We start from the raw sequence: 27,793 nt of genomic DNA on the forward strand, positions 1-27,793 counted from the left end.
ATGAATTCTTTTGTATTAGAAACTAATTGCATAGCGTTCAATATGTCTTGAGATTTTTTTGCAAATGTTGACAAAGAGCATCGATAAACCCATGAATTCATTCAACAAATGTAAAATGACTATCAATTGGAATGATGTAATCATTTTATAAGCAACATTAGAATCTCTACATTAAGAGTAATTAGATCATTCTTTTATAATATTTTCAAGTACTGAACCAGTAGTACCAAACATCTTTACTAGACTACAAATATAATGAAAATGAGAACCTCAACCAGAATTATTAGCTTGTTTCAAAGTGTCAATCTGGTTAGCTCTTTTTTCCAGTTTTAAGTTCATCAATAGCTAGCAAATGTACAATTTATGTTTTTTTGAACAGTTTGTAGTTCATCAGACGTTTACATGAAGCACCAAATCACATTGATAATGAAATTCAAATTTGAGAAAAACTCATGAACATAATCTACCTCTCGAGATACAGTAACTAATGCTAATTGTAATCGATGAACAAAACAATAAAAATAATGTCGTTTCACACAAAACTAACTCAATGACAATTCAGCATATATGATACCAAATGACAACAGAACCGACACCGCTTACACAACAATAAAAGTAATGGCAATATGGATAAATGGCGGTATACAAATGTTAGGAGGTACCAAAATACAAAAAATTATTATTGGCACTAACTCTTTGAACTAGACGCCTAAAGTGAGATGATATGTCTCATGTTCAATAAGACATGGAGAACCATATTACATATCAAAAGGCCTCTAAAGCCAAACTACTAAGAAAGCTCAAGACTATGCTAGGACTAGGCCCAGTGGCTAAGCCCACATTAGGCCCAAGACCAACAACTGGATGCACCACAAGCTATTACCTCTCTGTCTCGGATTTCAAGCACTCCTTTATATATCTGACTCACATACTACCATGCTCAGGGAGAATCTCTTCCCACTTTTTACAAGCTTTTACTAAGCTTTACTCTTTCTCTCAGCTAGAATTTTATTGACTTGGGCATTGGAATGCCTCCGATCCCCAGATCGGCAAGCCTTCTGACGATTCATCCCTGCTTTTGCAGGTAAAACTCTTCTCGAAAGCCGGCCTAAAGTCATTGTGAATGTTCCTTGCATCAACAAAATGCATACGAAGAACAGGGGAAAGCTCCCCTCCCATTCAAAAAGCTTTAGTACTCACTTTTAGCCAGACGTAAGAAAAGTGCCAAAAACCGAACCTAAAGACCAATATCCCTCTTTAAGATTCTATAACAGTCACAAATAGCTATTAAAAGGTCAAGCTTTAACATCACAAACGTAATAGGGTGGCAAGGCCATGCCCCTTGTTTTGAATTATATATATATATACCCTAGCTTGTTTTGAGATTCTATATATACATATATACAGACTAAAACTTGGGCTTGGTCCCAATGAAAACGAAAAATCATCTTCATGCAACCCAAACCTTATATAAAAGAGAAAGTAAACATGCTAAAATTAAATGTTTAGACAGTTTGGCTATCGCCGGGTGGCTGAGCAGGAATCGGATCCTCTCTAGTTCAAATAGGAGTCGGTCCCTTAAAATGGGAAGGCAAAATTGTCCCGAAAAAACTGGAGAGGATCTGTGTGCAGCTGAGCATCCTATGGCTATGGAAACCTTACTAGGGAGAAGAAGGAAGATATTCGGCAGCAGAAGAGCGACGAAGAAGGCTTACACATCCTTGCTCCTGCAATGCTTTGTGAATGATTGAATTATTTTACTGCTGCACAGTTTGTTCATAAATTGCTGCATATTTTGTTCACATTCTACTGATGCATATCTTGTTCATAAATAGCGTTTTTCAGTTTCGATAACCATATCTAAAGAGGATTTGATTGATATTCTAAAATGATGCAGGGCAGCTTTTCTTTTCTTTTTCACTTGTACAATACCTTAAGATACACATATGTTCATGGTTGTCCTCTCTGTTGGCAATTCCTGATATTGTTCAATCAAAGATCCCTTGTTCCCTACTACAAGTTCTATATGTAGATTTACACAAAGGGAAGACAAATGGGCGTGGCAGAAATTATCCTTGGACCCAAGATTGATCATGTTAACCCACCAAATGAGTGGACACTTCAATTTTCATGGGAAGCGTATGAAATAGCACCACATCGACCACTTTACAATAATATTCGAAAGTACACAATGCCATAAGGACTTCGCTCTCCCTTTATCTCCTCACTACTGACTCTCAAATTTTTACACTGGTGTTAGCTAGGGTAAAAAAAGTAGTAAAAAAGCTGTAGAATATGATGTAAAAAGGCTCACCCTTAAATAACCTATACCCTATCATTTAATGGATATGGTAACAGGGAGAAGTGAACTGTACGGGAAGCCCACAGCAATTCTAAAAAGATCCGTACCTGCAATTGTTATATCACTCCCAACCCATCAACATCTTCCAAACCCTTTCAGCAATCTTGTTCCTAGGAACAGATAAGCCATCCCCTTCATCAAGCAAGACTCTGTAAACCTCCCATTCCCTATCTCCAATCATATGCCTCCCAATCTCAGCCTGGAGAACAATCAAGTCAAATTTATTTCTGCTATTTGGGAGAAGAAATTAAGAAATGGTGGTTTGTAAACATAAACTATGCTGGTTTGTAAGCATAGACTATGCTGGTTTGTAATTTAGATATATGCAGATGAGAAATTACCGAAAAGATGCAAGTATTTAGCATCTTGAGAGCAAGGGTGATGTCATAGAAAACAAGAGGCCGGCCCTTGCCAGATATCTCCACGGGGTTCGCAACTAGCAGCTCCGTATCGGGACCCCGGCCAACAACAGCTACTCGGACAGGACGAAATAGTTCCATCCGAAGACGAGATGACAATGCATTCTGCTTGCTAGGGTCAACTATCTTCTTCCCATCAGCTTGCACGATGAACAAGTCAATCTCACAATTTCCTCTTTCTTTTATAGAAAATCGCCCATAAGAAATCTGCATTCATGATAAGCTCATGTATTAATAATACAAAACTGGATATTGCAGTACAGTCCAAGAATTCTTCCATATTTTTTTTGCAAATCTGATCAATGAAAATGTCTATCCACATTTTTTTAATGGATGCATGCCAGCCAAGAATGTGCAGCTGTGACTTACAACTTAAAAGAATTAGAATTGATTTAGACCTTATCATAAACGTTTCAAGTAAGAACAATAACACAAGCAATCTTTCCCTAAAAGGAATGTGATATTGGCCTTGGATGCATAGGCTAAATGACATGGCCGCACAAAGATTTAATTAATTTATATACCTGAATATTGTAATCCTTTAGAGTTCTCATTATGTCATAAAGAAGACCTTTGTGGTCCTGGCAAACAATTTGCACGAGTGTGTGAGCAGGACTCAATGAGTTGTCCATTGTGACAGAAACACTGTCAGAGGTCACAATTCCACTAGGGAGTTCATTAGGCATTTCCAAGTTAAATGTATCCTCTGTGATTGCAGAAGGAAGAAATGAAGACGTCTGTGAACATGCAGTAATTTCAGGGCCGACCATTGCAATATCACAACTTATAATCGCATCCCCCATAACATCTTTTAAGCGGCTGCATGTGTCCTCCTGCCTCTTCTTCGTATGTAGAAGCTCCCTGATATAGATACAAAATTAAGAAGTGAAGTTTATGCATGTTTTCGGATCGAGACGATAGAAAGAAAATTGACTTCATCAAAGAAAAATTTTTATTCAAGTTTTAAAGTGGAGTCGTAATATTCCTCCCATATTCTCACATATACGTCTACTAATTGCCATAGTACTGGTACAAACACTATCACCAAAATTTAGATCTTGGGAGAATATGTTTTTTCTTGGAATTAATTAGTTCTGCACTCCCTTCCCCCTCTTTCCATCATAAAAGAAATAAATTAAAATAGCAACAGGAGGTATGCAAAACAACATATTTCATATCATCCTTTTCTTTTTCCTAATCCGATTTAAATGTCAACTCTTCATTAACTTCACTTCAGTTGCATTACAATAGTAGCGGAACTTTTTAATGCATACTGCCGTAAAAATATTTAGGTTAAAATATAATTCTGGTCTCTGAATTATGTGTTATTTTCAAATTTAGTCCTTGAAATTCCAAAAAAGTTTCAATTGTGTGCTTATCCTGTCTGAACCACTAAGCAAATGAAAACTACAGATAAAATAGACTTTCTTTTGCACATGTCATTTTAGTTTTAACTTGGCATGTTAGATCATATGCAAGTCTCACAAAATCAGAAAATATAGAGACATGTAACATGCATATGACTAATGAAAGCACCTGTCACATCAGCAATTTCTTTTCTATAGTGAAGGCAAAACATAGTAAGGGACAAGAGGTGTTCTCAAGATTTTATCAAAAAAATTGAAACAATCGATGGTTCAAGGACAAAATTGAAATCTAACAAATAGTTCAGGGACCAAAATCATGTTTTGACCAAAAGCATACTTTCCCAAAGAAACAGCCTGACCTAGAGGATCTCCATCAACATGAGAGTGGCACTACTCAAATTTGGAGGCAGTCAATTATATGGACTACATGAGTCACCCACCATTAACCATTTTATATTCTCTTTAGATGAAATAGTATGAAATCTACCTCGAGATATTATCACAATTAAGATGATATTTGAGATGATTTCATATAAAAATAAAAAATTGACTGCCATAGTAAAATTGCAATCAATGAAATCGTAGACGCCGTAAGGGTGAAAATGCAGATGCAGATGCGAATATCAGTATCTGCATAATGCGGTTATCACTTTTATATATCAACATTTGCATCTGCATCATGCAATTAGTTTCCTCATTCGCATGGCTATTGTGGTTATTAAATGCAATTATTATCCGTTATCCATGTATGACGTAATGAGCGTTTTGGGCCTTGAAATTGTAATTCTTGCTTCTAGTAAATACAAAAAGGCATTATCTATAGTTTAACATTATTATTCACTTGCTAATCATTTTACCATGAAATTTTCATCTCATACATTATTTAACTTCCTACATCATCTATTTATAATTGGTAAAAGGAAAAAAAATATTTAAAAACAGCTATCCGCATATGAGGTAACACCAAAAAGACGTTTTAGTTAATTTAATTAAATATATATTATATATAAAGGGCATGCAGGTGCGGTTAATAACCGCATCCGCATACCATAAAACCGCCATCTTGGATACTGGATAATGGATAGGTGTGAATAGCGGATGCGGGCAGTTATTCTCCGCCTACATTTTCGCCCTTAGTAGACGACTAGCAAAGTAGAAGATATGAAAGTCTGAGGATAATGTATCAAGAATGTAGAACCTGGTGTCTGTGATGAAAAACAGGTCCATCACTTTCCCATCAGGGGTGGTGGATACCTTCACTTTCTTTATAGTAAGCTCAAGCTCACATAGAACCCCCGTCACATCTGCCAAAAAAGCACAAATATCCAAACTAATCACAGAATAACAAGGATACTTTTTTTATTACTAAACAATAAAATACGTACTTAAAAAATGGAATCTCACGACAAGGCTACTGCAAAATTGCAAATTCTCTTTTCTTTCCCCAAGATTCTCAACAATTAGAACAGGAATCAATAGAAGATAGAGCAAACTGTAGAGACCACATGATGACACTAAATATAAAACGATTCCAAATATGAAAGAATCAAATTATGTGATTGAGTATCCTTCTAAAAATATAATTGATACACAATGAGAAAAAATTTAAAATAGATTAATTATCAAATCAGTACCAGTTACACAAAATATTACAAACATATAGACACCAAATCAAGTATTAATTTAAATCCTACACTGCAGGCTTGAAAAAAAAAAAAACAAAACAAAATTACCATGTAAAAGCCCTCTTCGATCATAACAACAGAACGTCAAGAGGAACACATCGGGAGGCTTCGGCGGCTGCGGGTCAGGGCGGTAAAAGGATATCCCAGAAGCTGAAGAAAAAGAAGGGCAGGCCCCTGCTAGCCTCTTCTTCAACAAAGCCCACCTCGTCGTCGATTTTCCGACCACCCAGAAGACTATGTAGCACCATTTGCCGTCCGTAGATACATCTTCACCCACACAACAACAAACAAATGGATCGAAATTCAACTACCCATTACTTATTTCACAAAATTAGAGAAAAATCTCAAACACCCATCACTTGTTTCACAAATAAAATGAAAAAATTCAAATACCAACGATGTGTTAAACAAAAATTTGAAAGAAAACCCTGTTTGGTTGCTAAAAAAAAAAAAAGGAGAGAAAAGAACTTTACTTCCCTCTTTTCTTTTCTTTTTCTATTCAAGAACTCTACTTTCCTCTCGTTTCCAATAAATGAGAATTCCAAAAACTGAGCCAAGTACTATCTCAAGCTCAAAAAAGGGAAAACTAAAAGGTTTAAGGATTCCTGTGCTTTCTCAGCAACCAAACAGAGCATCTAGAACTATGCGTATGCAAAATCTGAAGCTAATTTCCGCCCTTACCTCCTCTGACAATGCTCAGCCCGAAGAAGAGAATGATGCGACACAAGTCGCAACCCAGTCCGGTCTTGTCAGGGCAATTCACAGTAATCACGCTTGGGTCCCCTTCTCTCTCTGACGGTCTGATTATCACTACGTCGTCGTATAGTATACCCATACTTTCTTCTTCTTCACCAATCTTTAATATTCTTTGCTTTCCTGAGCTGTTCTTAATCCGTCACCCAACAGAGAAGTAGGCTTAGTAGCACAGTTGAGAGAAACCAAAAAAGCAGGGCAGCTGAGAGCCTGAGAGAGCTCTTTTGCTTGCGCTTCACTTGTTCTTGTTGTTGTATCTTTGTCGATTGTCTCACACTCTCGCGCTATCTCACTGTTCCTTTGGGTATGAATGTTTGATGGCGTATGGATGGTTAAGCAGCCTTGAATTTACCGGCTGCGAGATATTGGTTTGAACAGAGAAGACCAGACCATCAAAATGATGGTCCCCATGAGCCGTGCGGTAGCCATTGCCTCAGATTTTTCTTTTTCTTTTTCTTTTTCCTCCTCCGAACGCCTGTGGATTCACGAGAAACCGTGGAAGAGATTATTCAAAAAGTTGTCAATCTATGACAAATTATTCGACATAGTACGGGTAAAAGTATTTTAGATTCTTATAGCTCGGTGAATTTAAAAAATTATTAATTACTCCTTAACATAAGCCAAAAAATAAATAAATTGACTCCTACAGTAAAAAAAGAAAACACTAACAAAATTCGTTAACTTGACACGTCGACAACAATTAAATAGCGATACGTGTCCGGTTTCTTTAATAACTGTAAAAATAAAACGATAAACTTGATAGATCACTAATTAAAAAACACGTTGTACCATCTCTCTACGTCAACAAGATAAATTAAAACAATAAAAGAGTAAAGTAAAAATTGTGATTTCTTCAAGCATGTCGCTTCCACCATTTTTGATTTCACCCAAACTTAATCTTCTCAAACCCCACCCAACGAATAACCATTTAATGGTAGGATTGTACAAGCGATTACAGTTGGTAGTTATTGTCTCTAACTACAACTGTTTAATGCAGTTATCAAATTTTCTTGATTGCAACCACTTCACCTTAGATGGTTAGCAGTTTTAAAATAACCATCGGTTAGTAGTTATTGAAACTCATAACCATTTTTTATGTATGAGTTTTTTTTGCCTCTTTTGGCGTTTTTGCCCTTCCTTAAGCCTCTTTTTAAGGGTTATTTTAAGCCTCTTTTTAAGGGTCATTTTAGGTAGTTTTGGGCTAGTTTTAAATAATTAGAAGGCTTCAAGTATGGTTATATTCAAGTCGAGCAAAGCCGAATTTGGAGCTTCTAGACTCGGCTCGAATACTTAGGCCTCGTTTGGTTCGCGAAATAGACCACTGGAATAGAATTACTATTCCTATAGAATAGTTATTCTTTTGTTTGGTAGTGGTCTATTCTTTGAAATAGTTATTCACATTTGAATAATTATTCCCTTACAAAGAGGAATACCGATTCCTCTAAAAAATTAGAGAAATAGCTATTCTAATGGAAATGGACTTCCATTTCCAAGAAGAAGAAAAAAAAAAAAGAAAGAAAGGAAATTAACCCAACCCAACCCCCTACACAGTGGGAGGTAGTCGACCAGCCACATAGGGCGCCGAGGGTGGTCGCAACAATTGGGGGTGACCGGCCACCCCCGATAGGCTTTTTAGAGTCCCTCACGGGGGTAGCTGGCCACCCCCGGAGTGGTTGCGGCCACCCACCATTTTTCAATTTTTTTTTTGTTTTTTTTTTTATAATTTAATATATATATATATATATATATATATATATATATATATATATATATATATATATATATATAATGTGGGGGTTTGTTTTAGTAATTTTAATTGGATTTCAATTAAAGTGTATATGTTGTTACCAAACTAAAAATTAGGAATAATCATTCAATTCCATTCTCTTTTATTTATGAAAATAACTAATCATTTTTTCAATGGAATACTCATTCTACAAGTCAAACAAAACCTTAACTTAAAAGCTTAAATTCGACTCAAACTCGAGCCAAATTTTATAAGTATGTTCAAACTCGTCTATATTCACAAGTCAAGCCTCCAATTAAGCTCAACCATCTCAAACTTGATTGGAGTTTTATTGTTAAAATTTGCAATGCCATCCAAACAATTGAACGCTTAAGCATAAGACAATGTTGCAGATTGCAGCCATTACTGTACTTCTCCCCAACACTCGTTAGTCAACTCAAATCATTAAGTCGACAAGAGAGAGCCGCATTCCTTTGTGGTTTTTTGGGTGTGCGACAAAAACAACAAATTGCAAGGCAAGAAGGGACTACTAGCAAGACAACAAGTAGGCTATTCTTCGTGCAACTCCCAGAAAAGCAATAAAAGAGCTTACAAACAACCTTAAAGTTCCATTGAATTAATGGGCTACAATAATGACTATTTAAGAGAAAGAAAAAAATTAGCTTTTCAGCTACAATGGCAAGAACCAACATGTCCATTCACATCACACAATTTATCTGTAAATCATAATATCTTAATCTTGGTCACCAATACTTCAATAGAGTCGACTTCCTTTTCTTTTTTTTTTTAGCTACTTGGTACCTATTAAGTACTTATATTGTGTGATGGCCCGGTTTATTACCATTTGTTTTTTTGCCCTATCGTCACAATAATGCACATATCTAATAGCATCTCATAACATGAGCATATCGTATCAGAGAATCAACATCACAGTGGAAACATTTAAACAAAATCCTTACATAACACACAAAGCTGACATAAACATCTATATTTAAAAGCTTTAACAATGTAACTGTTACATACAAAATAATAGCTATACAAAAGTATTATAATGTCACAATGTGTGAGTCCTACCTCCAACGTGTCTTGATCTACGAATATCACATCCATAGTTTTAAACTGTCAAAAATTTTGAAAACTCGTACCAAAAACACGTGGGGCACTTTTGTAATTAACATTATCTTAATTTTTAACCCCATACTATTGAAATAGATAAAAATTGGTATGATATTTTATTAGAAGTTATAAAAATCTAACGTGTCAGCGTCGGCAACATCTCCTGCTGGAAGACAATTAGTCGCACAGAAATCTCAGTTACGGAGAACTGGGAATGGTATCGCTTGGTGATAATTCGGAGAGATATTCGCCGAAAAAAGCTCACACCAACTCGTGACCACAAAAACAGGCACCAGCCGCCATCACGTGTCTTATTTCGTGGATGGCGCCCCTCACGTGTTTATCTTAACGGAGGATCCAAGAAAGCCTCACCCTTTTTTTCTTTTTTTATTTCCAAATCTCCGGGATCTATGCAATTCTCTCAATTCTCACCTAACCACTGAGTCAGTGACCACCACCTCTTTTTATCTCTAATAATATTTTTGTTGCCTATTCAATAATTTTAATGCAGAAGACCAAAAATTGGAAAGATCTTAAAAGCAAGGTATTTTTTCAATGAGAGTTTTTTTTGGAGCCAAGCTGGTTCGAAACCTTCTTATGCTTGGAGGAGTTTATTTGGCTCAAGGGATTTATTATTTCAATGATTATTATGGAGGGTAGAAGATGGGAATTTAATTAGGGTTTGGGTTGATCGTTGGTTGCCTATTCCGATCTCTTATTCAGTTCAATCTACCCCAAAAATCATTTCTGCAAATGCTACAGCGGATGAGTTAATTGATGTGGAGATGAAAGTGTGGAAATCATGTCTTATTAAGAAGGTTTTTGAAGAAAATGAAGCAATGACTATTTGCCAAATTCCTTAAAGTCCGGGCTTTCTAAAGGATAGGACATAAATGGTGAGTTTATTGTTAAAAGTGCTTATCATTTGTGCAAAGAAATACAAGATAGAGAAGGGGGCCAATGTTCTAGTGGGGTGAAGGGGGAGGAAGCCTGGAAAGCAATTTGGTCCATGGAGGTACCCAATACGGTGAAGGTTTTTTGTTGGAGAGCTTGCAATAATATTTTACCCACCAAAACCAATCTTTTCCTTAAAAGGGTGGTGGATAACATGAAGTGCCCTTGTTGTGAATTTGAAGATGAGACCATTTTACATGTGTTGTGGGAGTGTCCAACAGCGAGGGATGTGTGGGGGGGACAAGCTTCATGTTTTCATAAATGCTCTTGTAGTGTACTTGATTTTAAAGCTTTATTTGAATATGTTATGAACAGGTTCACTAAGGAGCAACTTGCTTTGATGGCGGAGATTTGTAGACGCATATGGTTGCGGCGAAACTCATTGATATTTGAGGGTATATTTCTACACCCAAACACCCTTATGATGGAAGCTATTAATGCCCAAGATAAGTATAGAAGATGCTTGTCACCTGAGGCTATAATTGAAGAAGGTCGAACCTCTTGTTGTGATCGACGAAGTTGGTGGACATATCCTCCGGAAGGTATTTATAAATGCAATTGGGATGCGCCGGTTAATGTCACAAAAGGATGGGTTGGCTTGGGCATAGTGGTCAGAGACTACTATGGTTTGATTTTGGGAGCAAAATGTATTACGATGGAGATGGTGGTAGATTCTAGTTTGGCGGAGGTAATCGGTGCATTATATGCGGTGCAATTTTGCAAAGAGATTGGTTTTTTTGACATTTTGTTTGAAGGGGATGCCAATACAGTAGTAAAGAAAATTAATTCAGCGCCCCCCCCCCCCCCCCCCCCCTTTTTTTTTTTATCTAAAATCAGTCATTTCATTGAAACTATCCATGATGAGATGCAAAGCTTCAGATTGGCGAAATTCTCTTTTACACCTAGAGAATGTAATATGGCGGCGCACACTCTAGCAAAGGAAACAACCCGTAATAAGGTTGAGCAGATTTGGTTAGAAGACTTTCTGTTGAGTATTTTATCTATTGTAACTAGGGAACAATACTGTCCCTAGATCTTTTTTGTGGGATCAATTGTTTTTTCTGAGTATTGATTTATGTGATATTGGAATTTTCGTTCAAAAAAAAAAAAAAACAATAATAATAATAATTTGAAATTCAACATTTGTAGTTTTGAAGATTTAACAAATTTTGTTCTTTCATGCGTAATTTTCAAAATATCTTATGCTTCCTTGTCAATTTCACCTTGAGATAGATATTCATGTGAGTCCAAGTGGTGATAGTGCGACGAAGATGAAATTTATTGCCTTATCATTCCGAATGCAAATGCTCTTTTCATCCTTAGTCCCTCTAGAGTCTAGCCACCGGCTTATAAAGGCGTTTGCATTCAAATAAGCAGCGCTCTCATACAAATCTTCCAATAAGCAAAATTTGATCCGTCAAAACAAAGAGGGGCATTAGGAGATTAGGATAGAGATCGAGACAATTTGATAAGGATTCATGAAATTAATCATTCATAGAGTGAATCTCACTCTAATACCAATTAAAAATAATAGACCAAGACTCCACTAACACCTAGAAGGGTGGTATTCCATTACAAGAATCCAATATAACCATCCGAATTTAATATTTTGTTACAACATGCACATAGCTGTTTTCAAATACATGCAAGTAGACTTTAAATTGATTAATGGTTCCACCCCACCCCACCCCCCCCCCCCCCCCCCCCCCCCCTTTTTTAACACCGCTTGAATTTCATCTTTATAAACTAGGTTGCACTCCATCTTGAGGAAAAACAAGACCAAAAAAAAAAAAAAAAACCACTTTTGGTATTCAATGGTCATAGATAAATATTGAGCCATGACAACAAGGTTAAAGATCACACTCAGAAAATTAATTAAAGTATACCAAGTGTTTAATACCAATTGAAATTCCGGATTTTATACCCCATGTTGTAATAATTCAGAAAATGTCTCAATCTTAAATCAAAAGTCAAATTAACAAAGTAAACTTATCAACTTTAAATCCAATCATCACAGATTCAATACCAAAATCAAGAAAGTACAAAAATAAATTAACACATAAATTTTGGTAATAAAGTTGAAACTTTTTTAAGAACTCTTTAAAAGGTAAAATCATTTCGAAAGCCGGCTAACTCCAAAGGTATCCACCATAAAAAAAAAAAAAAAAAAAAAAAAAAAAAAAAAAAAAAACTTACACTACAAATTTTTCTTGCATACAAAACCTTTGTACCTCTTAAGATAGCTTAAAAGGATAGGATAAGAAAATGTTTAGGTTTAAGTATCATGTTGTGGGTTATGATATTTATATAAAGTAAGAGAAAATTGAGGTTTTTAGACTAAATTGGCTGGATTAAAACAATTTTGTAATTAGCGGTGTTCAGACACAGTTCGACCGCACTCCAACCGAGTCATGCTATCCAAATTTTGTTCAAACACCTTACAATTGATTCATCCTGTCCAAATCTCATCCAGACACCTTGCAACGGAGCTATTATGTCTAGATTTTCAAACTTCTATTGACATCCTGTTTTGACCTATTTAACATTGGAATTGGAAACATAAAATTTTCATGAAATACAAAGTTGTAGTCCTTTGAATCAGCTTTCTAACGCCATCACATTTTCCTTCATCTGATTTCAAAATCAAAAGATATGGCCCTTTTACTCCGTCTAAATCTATTCTTGGATAAAAAAAAAAATAAAAAAAAATAATAAAAAAATAAACCGAATTAACCTAGACCTAAAACTTACGACCAAACATGTTTTGACACTGAATTTTCCAATTACTAAAAACCTAACACAAATGAATGCCCTAGTCCACCACTAAATACAGGTCTCGATCTATAGCAAAAGTTTTATCAAAAGTCGAGGACCCAATAATATGTGCCCTTCAAAACATAACATGGTTGTATTATTGAACATAATATATATCCACAGTACAATAGGGTCATTGTCAACAAGAATGACAACTACATTACACAGATCTTCCTACAACATTTACCAAACTACTTATCTGATTGTTTTTTTTACATGAAACAAGTAAACATTAAGACTTGAAAGAAAGATACATTAGATGTTGACAAAGTTGGAATCTTACCGAAATTATATTTCTTTAATCGATATTTTTGAACTCTATCTTTTAATCTTGTCCCCCTGCAAACCCAAATCCTGGCTCCGACCCTGAATATAACATTAACAAATTTGGGAATTAGTTAGCATCAGTGACAATACAACATCAATAATTAATGTGGATCCTATATATAATTGGAGTAAAATAGACCCTCCAATTTGTTAAAACCATGTGGAAGGCTTATAATAATATTTTTTAGTGATAAAAGTCGTTGTTTTAGTCATTGGTTAGCGTCCACTTTGGCGGAAGAAGATAGAGACGCCCCAACCGAGTGGATCTGAGGAAGTCCATTCCCATTGCTTTCTCACCATTACCGCCATTTTTATAGGTCCCGCCCATAGATATGGCGGGTGGTGATCATGTCATCTCTGACGCAGCACCATGACGTCATGCTTTCATTGCCATTGGATGTGCACAGCTGTTCGCCACTTTGTCGGAAAATTAACTCAATCCGGCCGCCAATCATGTCTAAGTAGTAGTGATGCTTTACATTGTAGATCGAGGCAAGATCCATGGAAACTTTTTTTCTTTTTTAGGGTTTCAAAATGAAAGAATTTTTTTTTATTTTTTTAAAGTTCAATACAAAAATGATTTTATTTTCTCAAATCAAACTTTTTGAAGAAAATATTGAGATGTTTTATAAACAGGCTAGTTGCTGAATCAATTATTAAAGGTTGATAAATATAATAAAAACACGTTCTTTAAATTCTAGATGAAAGAGATGAGTGAAAAAATATTTTTATATTAAAATAATGTTAAGGGAAGCAAAAGTATTACTCTAAATTTAGGGTAGTATTTTTGATTCTTTGATCTAAGGAAAACCAAAAGAATCTGTTCTATGATTTTTTAAGAATTTTTTTACATTTAAAAGAAAAATTAAAAAAGCTAGGTTTTACTAAGAAAAAAAATAGTCAACAGGAGAGTGTACTCATATTCTCTATTGTCTTGGGAAATTTAAATTGGGTAAAAATGATGACGGTTTATATATGGAAAAAAATAGGTAAAAAAAGCTTCATGCTAACGTGCTTGGATTAGTATCCTTTATAATTATTTGTTCGAATTTGAGAGAATTCGGACAGGTAATTGTGAGAGACTACTTATGAGATTTATTTGACCAAATAAAAATTAAATTGTTCAACCACTTATCCGATCAGATGAATCCTATAAGTGATCTCTCACAATCACCTACTTAAATTCTTTCAAATTTAAATAAATAATTATAAAAAAATTTTGATCTATCGAGCTCAAAGTAATTTCCACCATACTCTTTTAAGAAAATGACGAATATCATAAATGAAACCCCATTTTCACACGTGGCAGCAACCTAGGTCGACAGCGATCAAATGTTGGCTGACAAGAACTTGATTTGAACTTGTTCCCACACATCGGGAGGGCAAGGAAACTGGTCCACATATTATAAGCTGTTTGGTTTTCTTAATATTACTTTGACATGTTCAATGGCCGGTGGATTTTTGGTTAGCATGCGTAGCCTAGGTTCAATGGATGGATTTTTGTAATAACAAGTGGCTCGCAGATAATGACCACCGCACAAGGGTTCAAGTAGACGGATTGTTTGAGATATGCTCGGATAATTAAATATTATAAATATTTTTTTATATTTATTGTTCGAACTATTAATAATCCTAATATCAAAATTATTGAAGATTTATGTAAGTGTTTGATATTGTGGCTTGTAGATTGGTTCCATCCTTATAATCTTATATATGATCGATGTTACGACCCTTTTCAAACTAGAAATAATATCGTTGCTTTACTCCCACGATGCATGTACGTTAAGTATTATAAGTAAATTATAGTCATATTATGTATGTATTTTCATAAGGGTTGCTTGATTGATGACTCAACCCTAATTTTCTTTAAAGATATTGTAATAGCTTATTAATTTAAAGATTGTTATGTTATGAATAAGAAAAATTATATAAATACATCGCACAAACATCTTATTTTCAAATCCATCATTGATTGTATAGAGATGCATACGAGATATATATGAATGATCATGATCTCTATAAACAAAAAGAAAACGTGATTTTCTGTAAGCTATATATATTTAATTATTTCTGCAACTTGATATATATTTAGAGGAATTAATGTCTAATTTTCCTTTTCTCCTAATAATGCATGTGTTCAAAGGTTATTTTTATATTAAAACCATAGAGTACGTTGTCCGAATATTCCAAATATTAACATATAGAATCAAGGCTGATCGAAGGACAAAAGCATTAATTTTAATATCTCTCAAGTTGAGTTTAAAATTATTAATATATATAATGTTTCTATAATAATGAAAAAGTGCTTGGAAATATTTAATTTGAATTTAGTGAGGGCATAAGGGGCCGGGATTGGATAAGGATCCACCATGTTAAAGAAGAAGCTTTTATTCAGGGAATCTTTGGCCAAGCTAGATTCCATGGAAACACGCGTTCAGCCATGGATTAGATCAGATCAACTATAAATTTTATAATATAAGGATAGAAATTTCTTATAAATCGGTTTTCAAAAAATTTTTATAAACCTATCTAACATGCTTTGCTGCCAAATATCCTTTACCGTGTCGTCTCTCACGAGATTTTTTTTAAGCAACTTAATGTGACGAACGTCCGTTAACTCTCCCAAACCTAACGCAAGTCATACCTTGCAGAGTTGGATGGTTTGGGTAACAAAGATACCAATAACTGCTACGAATACTCGGCCTTGGAGGAAAGCCCCAAGTCGCACTGTTTGGGTGGAGAGTTGGACGGTGAGATAGCTGATTGGTTTGTAGGAACTTGGTAGTACTCTCTCGGTCTCTGAGAGCTATCTTGAAATCTCTCTTCGATTATGGTTTGAGTCTTTAAGAGATGAAGATTATGGTTAGAAGAAGAATTAGAAGAGAAAGAGACGCTAGTTTGTGGGAAGAAGTCCTGAGACTTAATATACGTTTGTCACGTTAAGTTACTTAAACAAAATCATGTGAGAGGCACATGGTAAAGGACACTTGGCAGCATATTAGACAGGCTTGTAGAAATTTTTTACAAATCGATTTGCAAAAAATTTCTGTCCGTAATATAATTGGCTCTATTTTTTATTTTTTTCAAATTGGCAAATGTATTTATTCAGAAAATTGGTTTTAAATTGGATACATTTCTATTTAGAAATTGGGGCAGATATATTATCTCTTTTTCAGAAAATTTATACTTGCTCCTCCCAATAAAGTAAAAATTATTCTCTTTTTTTCAATTTTTTTTTTAATTTTTATTTTATTTTATGATAACAAACTTGTATCATAAATATATTTGGCTCTTCAAAAGTTAATTACAATACATAGTCGATATAGACAAACAAAATATAAATTAAAATAAGTTTCAAATTTAATTTAGATAAGCTACATTCATATTGATTCAAACTAGTTTAGCTTGAGTCTATACAAATTAAACACCAAAATAAATAAGTTTAAAATTTATTTGATTTTACATTAATGCTCCGTTTGTTTCGGCGTAAAATGATTTCTGGATAATGATTTCGGCATTTTCCGGTGTTTGGTAGGGGCGAAAATAATAGTCAACCGGAAAATGATTTCTGTTTGACCAAAAATGCTTAGTAAATTTTGAAAAATAATTTACGTTTTTTAAAAGCGTAAATCATTTTCCGAAGACGCCAAACGCAGTCTATTTATTTTAAACGGCACAGTTGACCTTCACGATCAACCAGATTCCCGCGACCGATCTGACCGGAATCCGGCCATCTGGCCGGATCTGGCCAGAGAGGCCGGATCCCGGCCGGCCCTGGCCAGAGGGGCCGGTTCCCGGCCGGCCCTGGCCAGAGAGGCCGGTTCCCGGTCGACTCTGGCCAGAACGGCTCTGGCCAGATCCGGCCAGCCTGCCGGGATCCGGCCAGATGGCCGGAATCCGGCGAAACTGCCGGAATTCGGCTATCCCAGATTCCGACGAAACTGTCCGGATTCCGGCCTTTATCTCGAATTCTGGCTATATTAGCCGGAATCATGTAAAAATAGTCAGAATCTTGTCGGTCAGTGACCGAATCTCGTCATCGATAATTTTTATATTATTTTACATTAATATTTTTATGTTGAATAAAATTGATTTTTATAAGGTAATATGATTGAATAAAAATATAAAAAAAAATATTTGCGATTTTTCGTACGCGTCAAACACCAGAAAATGCTTTCGACGAAAAATTGTTTCCTAAAAAATGACTTTCCTGAAACTATTTTACGACAAAAACCATTTTACGTCGAAACAAACGGATCATAAATCCAACTTTAGATCAAAATTGGATCAACTTTTAACTCATAAGTCAAGACCGACAATGCCCACCCTCTCTTTGAAATTCTTAGCTGAAAAGGACACCCTATAGTTTTCCATCTCGGTGCACTTCTCTTTTTCTTTTTCTTTTGTTTGTTTTTTCCTATAAAAAGCCATAAATTTCAAATCTATATATTTTATTTTCAAAATTACGATAGAAATCTTATTTCATATATACTATTGTATACAGTAATTTTTTTATTTTTATTTTTTTGATATGTCCACACAAGAAGAGGATGAAAAATTCAAACTAGTGACATTCGCTTCATGAGGCGTAGCCTCTAGCCGATTGAACTACTCTTTTGAAATTATTGTATTCAGTAATTGGACACTCACATTGGGCTAATAAAAATAATTAAAAGTAGCAAAAAAAAAAAAAAACTCCATTCAGCTAGCCACTTTGGCTAAATAATTGACTAAAACTTTTATATTGTTCAACAAATTTGTAGAGCACTGCAGCTCATCAGTGTGCAAGTTAAATTAATTAAAAATAAAAAATCAATTTGATTTTCTCTTTTCTTTAGGAATAGTAACAATAGATAAATAAATAATACTTTAGATGAAATAGTGAAAGTGAATACCTAAAATGCTGAGTCAAATGTCAGTGCTTTAAAAAAGTTGGTAAATAAAATAGAAAATGTGTGTTCTTTAACTAAATATTTATTGAAGTCGGATGTGAATATTATAGAATAGTGGGTAGCTAAAATTAAAAAACAAAAAGGGGAATTTTTTTTTTTTTTTTTAAACTAAAAAAAAAAATTAGTTACCGAAATATAAATGCTTTAGCAAGTTCTAACAAAAACAAATTAGTTGACCACCTTAGCTTATCATCAAATTCCATATCTCTTTTCTTGCCGTCCAAGGTTAGGTTAGGTTAGGTTAGGTTAGGTCTGTGTCAGTCCATGTGACTTTCGGTCATTTTCAATGAAATGGGGTCCTAATTAACCTCCCTTGCCTTTCACTCGCATACTCCCATTCAACAAACGCCACATGAAAATAGTCCCACAGAATCGTTGCCATAGATACGCTTCTTAATCGAAAGGAACACATTCACTGACATTCTTAACAAAAGTCTAAGCATTCTTAAACAACAGACCCCACCATCATTAAAAGTGTTCGGAAAGAAAAATGATATAATAACCTACCTTCGTTATTTTGTTTGTTTTTATTTCTTCAGAGATTTGAGGCACATAATTATTCTGCCAGACATGGTTTTATTACGGGATTAGGATTTGTTGTTATCCAAATGGCTACTAATTTAACCAGTAATAATTGTGAAAGACCTCATATAGGACGATGGCTCATCTCTCTCTCGCGCATACAGAAGAGGACTCATAGCAAGAGAAACGATAGGGACAACCCTTTCTCCAAACCCAAAACCTGCTTGTTCGGTTTGATAGCTGACCCTCTTGGTTGATCGACCGATACCGAAACCGACTATGGATGGCCGTCGGTAGGAGGGCTGCTAAGCGACTACTCGAAGGGGTCAGTGTTCAGTCCAGTTTGAATTGATACGATAAAAGGGTTCTCCATTAGGATAAGTTAACTACTGCAATTACCATCTTCCACCCCTTCAATGCTCTTTTTACTTTTTTTTATAAATAAGTAAAAGAAATTCATTATTTACCCAATCCCAATAGAACCAGAATTGTCATTTATCAATGTCATGTGATCCAGTCCTTTTTTTTTTTTTTTTTTTGGTCTTTTTTTTTTTATCTGTCAAGACCATTTCATACGATAAAAGGTAATAAGGCTTCCAACAAACGTCTATAGTTTGGAGAATCAAAACAATAGCAAGGGCTTTCTACCCCAAGGCCCAGCGACTAAAGAAAGTAGTCCAGCCTCAGACTCTCAGTCCCGCTTCTCATCTGCCACTCCCACCGGTTCTGAAACAGACGCCGCCGATGGAACAGGTTCAGCTTCAACCCCCACCTGGAAACATGAAAATTCTATTTCAATTACCAAAGAAGCATATTTATCCAAAATAAATAGCAACAATAATAAGAAACATATTTATCCAAAATAATACAAATAATAAAAATCATCTAAGGTGAAACTTTTCATCTGTTTCACACTATAGAGAGAGCTAGAAAAGGAACAATTACCGTCAGGTCAATAGCAGAAATATTAAATAAATAAATAAATTTGAAAAACATCATTTGGTTCATTTTGGCCCCATGCAGAAGGGACAATTCCCCCGACTCTTTGAAACCAAGTCTACAAGTTTTCCTCAATTTTGGAATTTCACAAGCACGCTAAGTACTAATGCATTCAAAAATCTTCAACACTATCTTTTGAATCATGCACATCAAGAACAAGCAATAGTTGTTGACTATCAACAAAAACAAAGAATATCCATGAAATCAAGAAATGCGTGGTACTATTAAGTATTTTTTGTACGGTCTTCATTTTGGTAGGGTCATAGGGGAAATCTCTTTTTCTGTCTGGTGAAAGGAAAAAAAAAAAATATTAAGTCAAAATCTTCTTCCAGTTATTAAGAAAATCAAACAGCCACATCATAAGTTAAGGGTAACTTAAGCTTATTTTTTACTCTTGCCACTGAACATAAGCAATCAATAATACTCATTTTCTATCCTTCTACTTCCCCTCCAACTCATCTTCCTAATGTACTTCCAACTGTCCAAGGTCTACCATTGCATGAAATGCCAAAGGAAAATTCTATAATGGCAATCTTCGACCTTAAGAAAACAATCCAATGATGAAAAATTATTCTTAGTTTCAAGTCGGTCATGTGTATATTTGCTTCCAGAATCCAGATTCTAAGTATATAACAATCATAAACTCAAAGCTGCTCAAAAGTGGCAATTACAAATTGACTCTCAACTTCTTTGCTACAAAACATAACAAACAGCACAGTCCAGCTCATCTAAAGTTCATATCTGAAATATCTTTGTTGTCAAACAACCAGCCATCACTATTCATGGTAAGTTTAACCAAGAAGATTCATCTGTTCTGCACATTCTTAAGTCACTAATATGAAGCATAAGGAGCTACCATAGTGGTAAACCAAAGTGACTAGCAACCCAATTAACAAGTCTGAAAAGGTCAAATAGCCACGCTGGACCAAAGCCTCCTAATCTATGTAGTATGACGTGATTGTTTCACCAAATCAAAAAACAATACGTTTGGTGGTTGGACCTATTAAATGCAGAGAAAACTAGCGAAAAATTGATGGAAGCATTTGGAATTATAAGTTGCAAAGGTTATGTCAGAAAAGAATGAGATTCTCGTGAATCACATTATGCACTGATCCAAACACACAACATTTACAAGAACTAGAACCATCCCAAATTTCTTTTTTGGCTAAGAATTCTTTAAAGATGCAGATAAAACCATCCACCCATTACATGCAAATCGTGAAAAAAAGAAAAAGAAAAAAACCAAACAATTCTGTTCATTACAGCGGGAAAATGTTTATGCTTTCTCAAGTATAAGGTTTATATAGCAAATGAGTCTCCTCTTCATGGGTAGCGCGTGAGGAGTGTTTCAGAGGTGTGGTAACAGAATTTTGTTCGTCTAAGAGCTCATCGGATTTGAGAGATGGGATTTTTGGGATTTTTCTATGTCGAAGCAAAATCATTTGAGTTTCAGTCTAAGTTTAGTGGTGGTGTTCATTTAGCAGAAAGGAGTAAAGTTTTCCGAGCGGTGGTCCTGGGCTGGCCGAGCAGGTTTTGGCTGATGAAATCATTGGAGCTTTTGATCAAAGGAGACGAATTAAGCGAGTTTTGGATGACCTTTCGAACGGGGAACAGTGTATGTGATGCAGCAACGGGGAAATAATCATGGGAGGTTCATTAAGTTGTTGGAATACGGAGGTGGATGGTGGCAAAGTTTTGTTATGATACTGGAGGGAAGAAACAGAAGTGGATGGGGTGATTGCCTTGTTCAGATGAAGCAGTTGAAGAATTATTATGAGAAGAAAAGAGAACGCACGAATAAAATTGGGGAGAAGTTTGGGGATATACTGGTCAAGCCGCGGGTGGGCCAGGGAGGGCAGTCGTACGTGACAGTGTTGGAAAGAAAAGGGCGGTCCTCAGGCAGGGGCATTACTGGTAATCAGATTGAAACAAATAGAAGTCTTGGAAGAAAGGAAGACTATTTGCCGGCTGGAAATAACGCTGGAGATGATGGTTTCTCGAAGCTTATTATGGAATGAGCTTTAAACATGCAGCCGTTGAAGAATATTTAGTTATCTCTTAAAACTGAAGCAGAGAGATGGTTGGGCTTTTTGGAGAAGGGCTTTGAGGTGCAAGGGGCTGGGATAGAAGGTTCTGGAGAAGAGTTGTTAAAGAAGTCGAAAGGCAAAGCCGTGGCTTCAGCTAAAGGTGAAGACGGTTTAGTTTTGGGCCAAAAGGAGAACGGGCTTAGTAAGGCAATGAAGTGGGCTTGAGTGGAGCAATGCAAAACAAGACCTAAGAAGAAACGGGTAAGGGTTTGGAGTCTAAGTCGAATAATGTATCCGTTTATTGTCTTACAACACCCACAAAACCGAAGACCCAGTGGTGAGCGAAGGCGGGGGAGAGTGGTTTGACAGTGGAGACAAAACGGAGCATGGAGACGGTCACGACGAAGACAGATGATGTCGATGCAGCCCATGGGTGTCCAGAAGGTCCTATCAATGGTATGGCGTCGAGTGATCCGATGATGGTTATGAGCTTGCTAATGGTTTTAGGTGAGGAAATCACTGGGTCCAAGGCAGAGAATGCCCACTGCCTTGACATCCCACTTCCACTGGGGTGAGGAAGATGACGCGGAGGGGATAAGTTTTCTCAGGAGATGCAAGATTATGAGCTGAATGGATTTGATTTGAACAACGAATTGATAGGATTATGTGGGGATATGAATAATCAATCATTGGCAGTGGTGAATGTTGTTGGGGAGGAGTTGGTAGGGAGTGAACCATTGTCAATCCATCCACTGGCAGTGGGTGTAGAAAAGGATGTCCCAAATACGGTGTAGCCCCATTGGGTGATTGAAAGAGAGAAGGATTTTTGTCATGTAGTAGGATTGTCGTGTGATGGCTTTGAGGGTAAAATGTTGGAGTTATTTGCTGAGATTGAAGAGATCAAATATTTGCGGGGAATGCGTCAAAAGCACATTTCAAGCCAGGGATAAGAGGTAATTGGAGTTAAAAGAGGTTGGATTGTTCGGTTAATTATGATGATAAGGGAGGACAACCTAATAGAGGGAAAGGAAAGGGGAGGGGCTCAAATTGTGCATTATGAAACCTAAAATAGTAGCATGGAATGTCAAAGGACTAAATGCGATTGATAAAAGACAGGATTAGAGGGGCTTGACTTCTCAAAGATTGGAAGGCAGACGTTGTATGTTTATTAGAGACAAAATTGGAGAATATTTCTAGGGAGGTGGTTTGGAGTTTATAAGGGTTGTTAACATGTGGATTGGTGCTTTATGGAATTGAGAGAGGCTTCAGCTGGAGTTTTGTCAATGTGGGATAGGCGGGTAGTGGAGAAGACTGAGGAGTGTATGGGGAGTTATACAATTGCATGCTCTTTTAGAAACGTAGATGATAACTTTGTTTGGGCGTTTGGGGGGTGTATGGCCCTAATGATGATGGTGAAAGGAGGTTTATGTGGGATGAATTGGTTGGTTTGATAAGTTGGTGGGAGTTGCTGTGGTGTATTAGGGGAGATTATAAGTTCGGTTTTCGAGCGAAAAATCAGGTGACTTCAGACACACTTCAGCTACGAAGGATTTTTTTCAGATTTCATCTTTGAGCAGGGCCTTTTGGATATCCCGCTTGTAGGGGGCAATTTACTTGGTCGAATAATTGAGAATTGCATACGTGGTCTAGAATTGATAGATTTCTTCTATCTCCGAAATGGGAAGAACATTTTCCTAATGTGTCACAGAAGCCATTGCCAAGAATCTTGTCAAATCATTTTCCTTTGTCGTTGGATTGTGGGGTGCCAAGAGGTGGGAGCTGGTATTTCAAGTTTGAAAACATGTGGTTGACATCAGAGGGATTTGTTGAACAGGTAAAAACTTGGTCATTGTCCTATAACTTTCACAGTTTACCAAGTTATGTATTGGCTAGCAAGTTGAAAGCTCTGAAGGCAGATCTGAAAAAATGGAATGAAGAGTATTTGGTGATGTCGAGAAGAAAAATAGCTTTTGAAGGGTCGTTGGGAATTGGATGTAATTGCATAGGGTCGTGGTTTAGCGGAGGAGGAAAGGATGAGGAAGGAGGATATGTCTAAGGAATTAGAAAAAGCTATTCTTTTTGAGGAAGTGAGTTGCAGACATAAATCTAGGGTGTTGTGGTTGAGGGAAGGTGATAAGAAAACAAAAAAAATTCATAACGTGGCTAATTCCCATAGAAGAAATAACCAAGTGGAATCTTTAATCATCAACGGATCAATGTCTTCTAACCCTATTGAGATAAAGGAGCATATAGTGAAATTCTATAATACTTGTATTCTGAGTAGATTACTTGGCGAACAAGGGTGGATGGTCTCTTGTTCATGTCCATTGATACAAATGAGAGTATTTGGTTGGGGAGAGATTTTAAGGAGCAGGAAGTGTGGGAAGTGGTCAGGATTTGACTGTTGAGAGGCCACATTGTTTCATTATGTTTTTTTTTTCTCCAGAAGTGTTGGGGTGTAGTGAAAGAGTATTAATGCAACTTTTGTTTCTCTTATTCCAAAGAAGGTAGGAGCTGTGGATGTTAAGGATTTTAGCCCTATTAGCTTAGCGGGTGGGGTTTATAAAATTCTTTCCAAGGTTTTAGCAAACGGGCTAAAGTTGGCGTTGGGAAAGATCATCTCCGACTCACAAAATGCTTTTATTGGAGGTAGACAAATATTGGATTTAGTGCTACTCGCGAATGAATGTTTGCATAGTTGGATTAGATCGGGGGAATCTGGAGTTTTGTGCAAGTTGGATTTGGAGAAGGCATATGATCGTGTAAATTGGGAGTTCTTGCTTTATTTGTAAAAGAGATGCGGAATTGGAGAGAAATAGAGGGATTGATAGAGCATTGTATATCTACGGTGCAAATTTTCATTCTTGTGAATGGAACAATGTTCGGATTTTTTTCTAGCTTTCGTGGGTTGATACAGGGGGATCCGTAATCACCGCTATTGTTTGTGGTGGTTATGGAGGCATTGAGTTGAATAATGACTGCAACAATGGATAAGGGTCTTTTGACAAATTACTCAATGGGGTTGAGGAATAATGAAAAGTTGGTAGTGTCTCATTTATTGTTTGTTGATGATATGCTAATTTTTTGTAATGCAAATTCCAAACAAATTCTATATTTGCTGTGTATCTTCTTATGTTTTGAAGTAGTTTCAGGATTACGAAACAATTTAGCAAAATCAGAAATTGTTCCTGCAGGCGAAGTGGAAGATGTAGAAGAACTGGCCAGTATTCTTGGGTGTAGAGTCTCCTCACCGCCAATGAAGTAATTGGGTTTGCCATTGGGAGCTTCTTATAAGGCCACTTCTATTTGGAATGGCATTATTGAAAAAATGGAACGTTGGTTGGCTAGATAGAAGAATTTTTATTTTATTTTTATCTAAGGGTGGTAGATTGACTCTGATTAAGAGTACTCTATCCAACCTACCTACTTATTACTCGTCTCTTTTCCCTATTCCAGTGGGAGTGGCCAATAGGCTTGAGAGACTTCAATAGGAATTTTATGGGCTGATATTGGGATAAGGTTAAATTCCAATTGCAATGATTTGCAGTCCGATAAAATCATATGGGTTGGGAGTTAGAAATTTGATTTAGTTCAATTAAGCCCTTTTGGAAAAGTGGTTGTGGCAATATGGCATGAATAGAGAGGCATTACGGACATTGGTGATATAAACTAAATATGATAGTATCATGGGAGGTTGGTGCTCTAAGGAGGTACCTGGGACATTTGGAGTGGGAGTTTGGAAACATATTAGAAAGAGGTGGGATAAGTTTTTCAAGTTTATTAGATTTGAGGTGGGGGTTGGGTCAAAGGTTAGTTTTTGGCATAATGTTTAGTGTGGGGATAGTTCGTTGAAGATGTCTTATCCGGATTTGTTTAGTATTGCTAAGAGAAAGAATGCGTGTGGTAAATAACATGCAGTTTCGAGAAGGGATTATTCAATGGAATGTAATTTTTACTAGACCAACTCAGGATTGGGAGTTGGAGGGGGTAGTATCTTTCTTTGAGAGGTTGTATTCTTTCCAACTACGACAAGGAGAAGATGATAGAATAGGATGGAGTCCTTCCAAAAGGAGCAAGTTTGAAGTGAAGTCATTTTATCAAGAGTTAACTAGCTAGAATGGATCTTCTTTTCTATGGAAGAGTATATGGAGAGTCAATGCTCATTTGAGGGTGGCGTTTTCGTGTGAACAACAACATTAGGGAAAATGTTGACACTCGATAATTTGAGAAAGAGGAATATTGTGGTGATTAAGTAGTTTTACATGTGTAAGAAGAGTGGAGAGTCCATTGATCATTCATTGTGAATTAGCAAGAGAATTATGGAGTTCCATTCTTAATCTGTTTGGTGTAGAGTGGGTTATGCCTAGACGGGTGATTGATTTGTTGTTAGTTGGGGAGGACAGGTTGGGCATGGTACAGTTATGAGAGTACGGAGGGTGGCTCCATTGTGCTTAATGTGGTGTCTTTGACAAGAGAGGAATGCTCGAAGCTTTGAAGATGTTGAGACTTCGGTGACAAAATTGCAGAAGATTGTGATCAACACTTTATATACTTGGAAGTTTGCCTATCATAGTTTGCTTGTTTCTACTTTTGTAGATTTTTTGGATCTTTGTTCTTATTCTCTAGATTAGGAGTTCTCATGTATACTCTATGGGTACTAGGGTTGGACCCATTTGCGTTTATTTAATGATAATGAAACTACTTATAAAAAAAATATAAAAAAAAAATTAGATATCCCAAATCCTGATTTCTTCAGTTGAGTAACAAACTGCAGTGCCAGTCTATGATTTAAGGTCTATATCCTTGGGGGAAAAATAAATCTTCTAAAACATTAATTAGATAGAGGCCATAATTATCAATGATCTCTACCAGAGTGGAGGCAAAATTTTCCCAACACTGCAGCTACCTCAATACCTCATCCTCAAGCCTGTTCTTTCCTAAAGAAAACAAGTTTCTGACTTTTTGTTTTTCTTTCTTTTTGGGTCAAAAGAGTTTATAATGCAAGAATTGATTCTTTTAAACCCAACAAGTTTCCATATTGTGTATAAAAACAAAAGGGAGCAATGAATAATCAATAAAGTGAAAAGCATTAGCATTGGCTCACTCACTTTGCTATCCTTTTTGGCTGCAGGCTTATAAGGACAAGCCGGAGGAGCCCTCTCCGGCTTCCTGTATTCCCAGCCTAAAATCCCATAAACTTTTCCCTGAAAATTTCACATAAGGAAGAAAAAAATTGAATTGCTAAAAAAAGAAAAAAGCGAAATTGGGCAAAAGTGAATTAGAGAACCAAAATTAAAGGTAATTTCCTCTAAAGGAAATTGAGAAAGCAAAGGCCCAGATTAAATAAGATTGACGAGTGCAGAGAGGGATCTCTTACCATGATGTAATAGAAGAGAAGAGGAAGAATGTTGACGATGGGGACGAGGAAAAGGGGTACTAGACACACCAAGCAAACCTGGAACAAACATAAACATAAACATAAACATAATTTAAGGTAAAAGAGAAATCGATCGGGTGCATGAGAATGGAAATTTTAGAGATTTTTTACCATTTTCAGATCGTCTTCTTGGAGCTTCAATTTTGTGTGCGAAAGAGCAATGGAGACCGATAGCCCTTGGAAAATTCAGATGGTTTTTCTAGTGTTTGCTGGACAAAGCACAATGGAAGGATATTATCGTTATTTATGATATAAAACTTTGTCGTTTTAATTTTTCTATGTGGCTTTTCAACGCAGTCAGTTTTAAGGTAA

At 36.1% G+C, this 27,793-nt stretch overlaps 2 protein-coding genes across 3 annotated transcripts; both read right to left on the reverse strand.

The window, feature by feature from the left end:
• Positions 1-1,358: 1,358 nt before the first annotated feature.
• LOC133872777 (ACT domain-containing protein ACR10) lies at positions 1,359-7,039 on the reverse strand. Of its 2 annotated transcripts, XM_062310380.1 has the most exons (7): positions 6,515-7,039; positions 5,882-6,100; positions 5,347-5,452; positions 3,306-3,642; positions 2,704-2,988; positions 2,410-2,561; positions 1,359-1,727 (listed from the first exon to the last, which is right to left on the reverse strand). In XM_062310380.1, the coding sequence occupies exons 1-6, from the start codon at positions 6,666-6,668 to the stop codon at positions 2,424-2,426; spliced, it is 1,239 nt and encodes a 412-aa protein (XP_062166364.1). In that variant the 5' UTR covers positions 6,669-7,039; the 3' UTR covers positions 1,359-1,727; positions 2,410-2,423. The 2 variants fall into 2 exon arrangements, with proteins under 2 accessions (XP_062166364.1, XP_062166363.1); XM_062310379.1 differs by lacking the exon at positions 1,359-1,727 and having other exon boundaries at positions 2,061-2,561; positions 6,515-7,037.
• A 12,491-nt stretch (positions 7,040-19,530) lies between these two features.
• Positions 19,531-27,748, reverse strand: LOC133872218 (uncharacterized). Its single transcript, XM_062309666.1, has 4 exons — positions 27,593-27,748; positions 27,422-27,499; positions 27,153-27,248; positions 19,531-19,790 (listed from the first exon to the last, which is right to left on the reverse strand). Exons 1-4 carry the CDS (start codon positions 27,593-27,595, stop codon positions 19,710-19,712), a joined length of 258 nt encoding a protein of 85 aa, XP_062165650.1. The 5' UTR covers positions 27,596-27,748; the 3' UTR covers positions 19,531-19,709.
• Between the last annotated feature and the right edge of the window lie 45 nt (positions 27,749-27,793).

Source organism: Alnus glutinosa, chromosome 7, assembly GCF_958979055.1.
Source record: "Alnus glutinosa chromosome 7, dhAlnGlut1.1, whole genome shotgun sequence".
Lineage (NCBI taxonomy): Eukaryota > Viridiplantae > Streptophyta > Magnoliopsida > Fagales > Betulaceae > Alnus > Alnus glutinosa.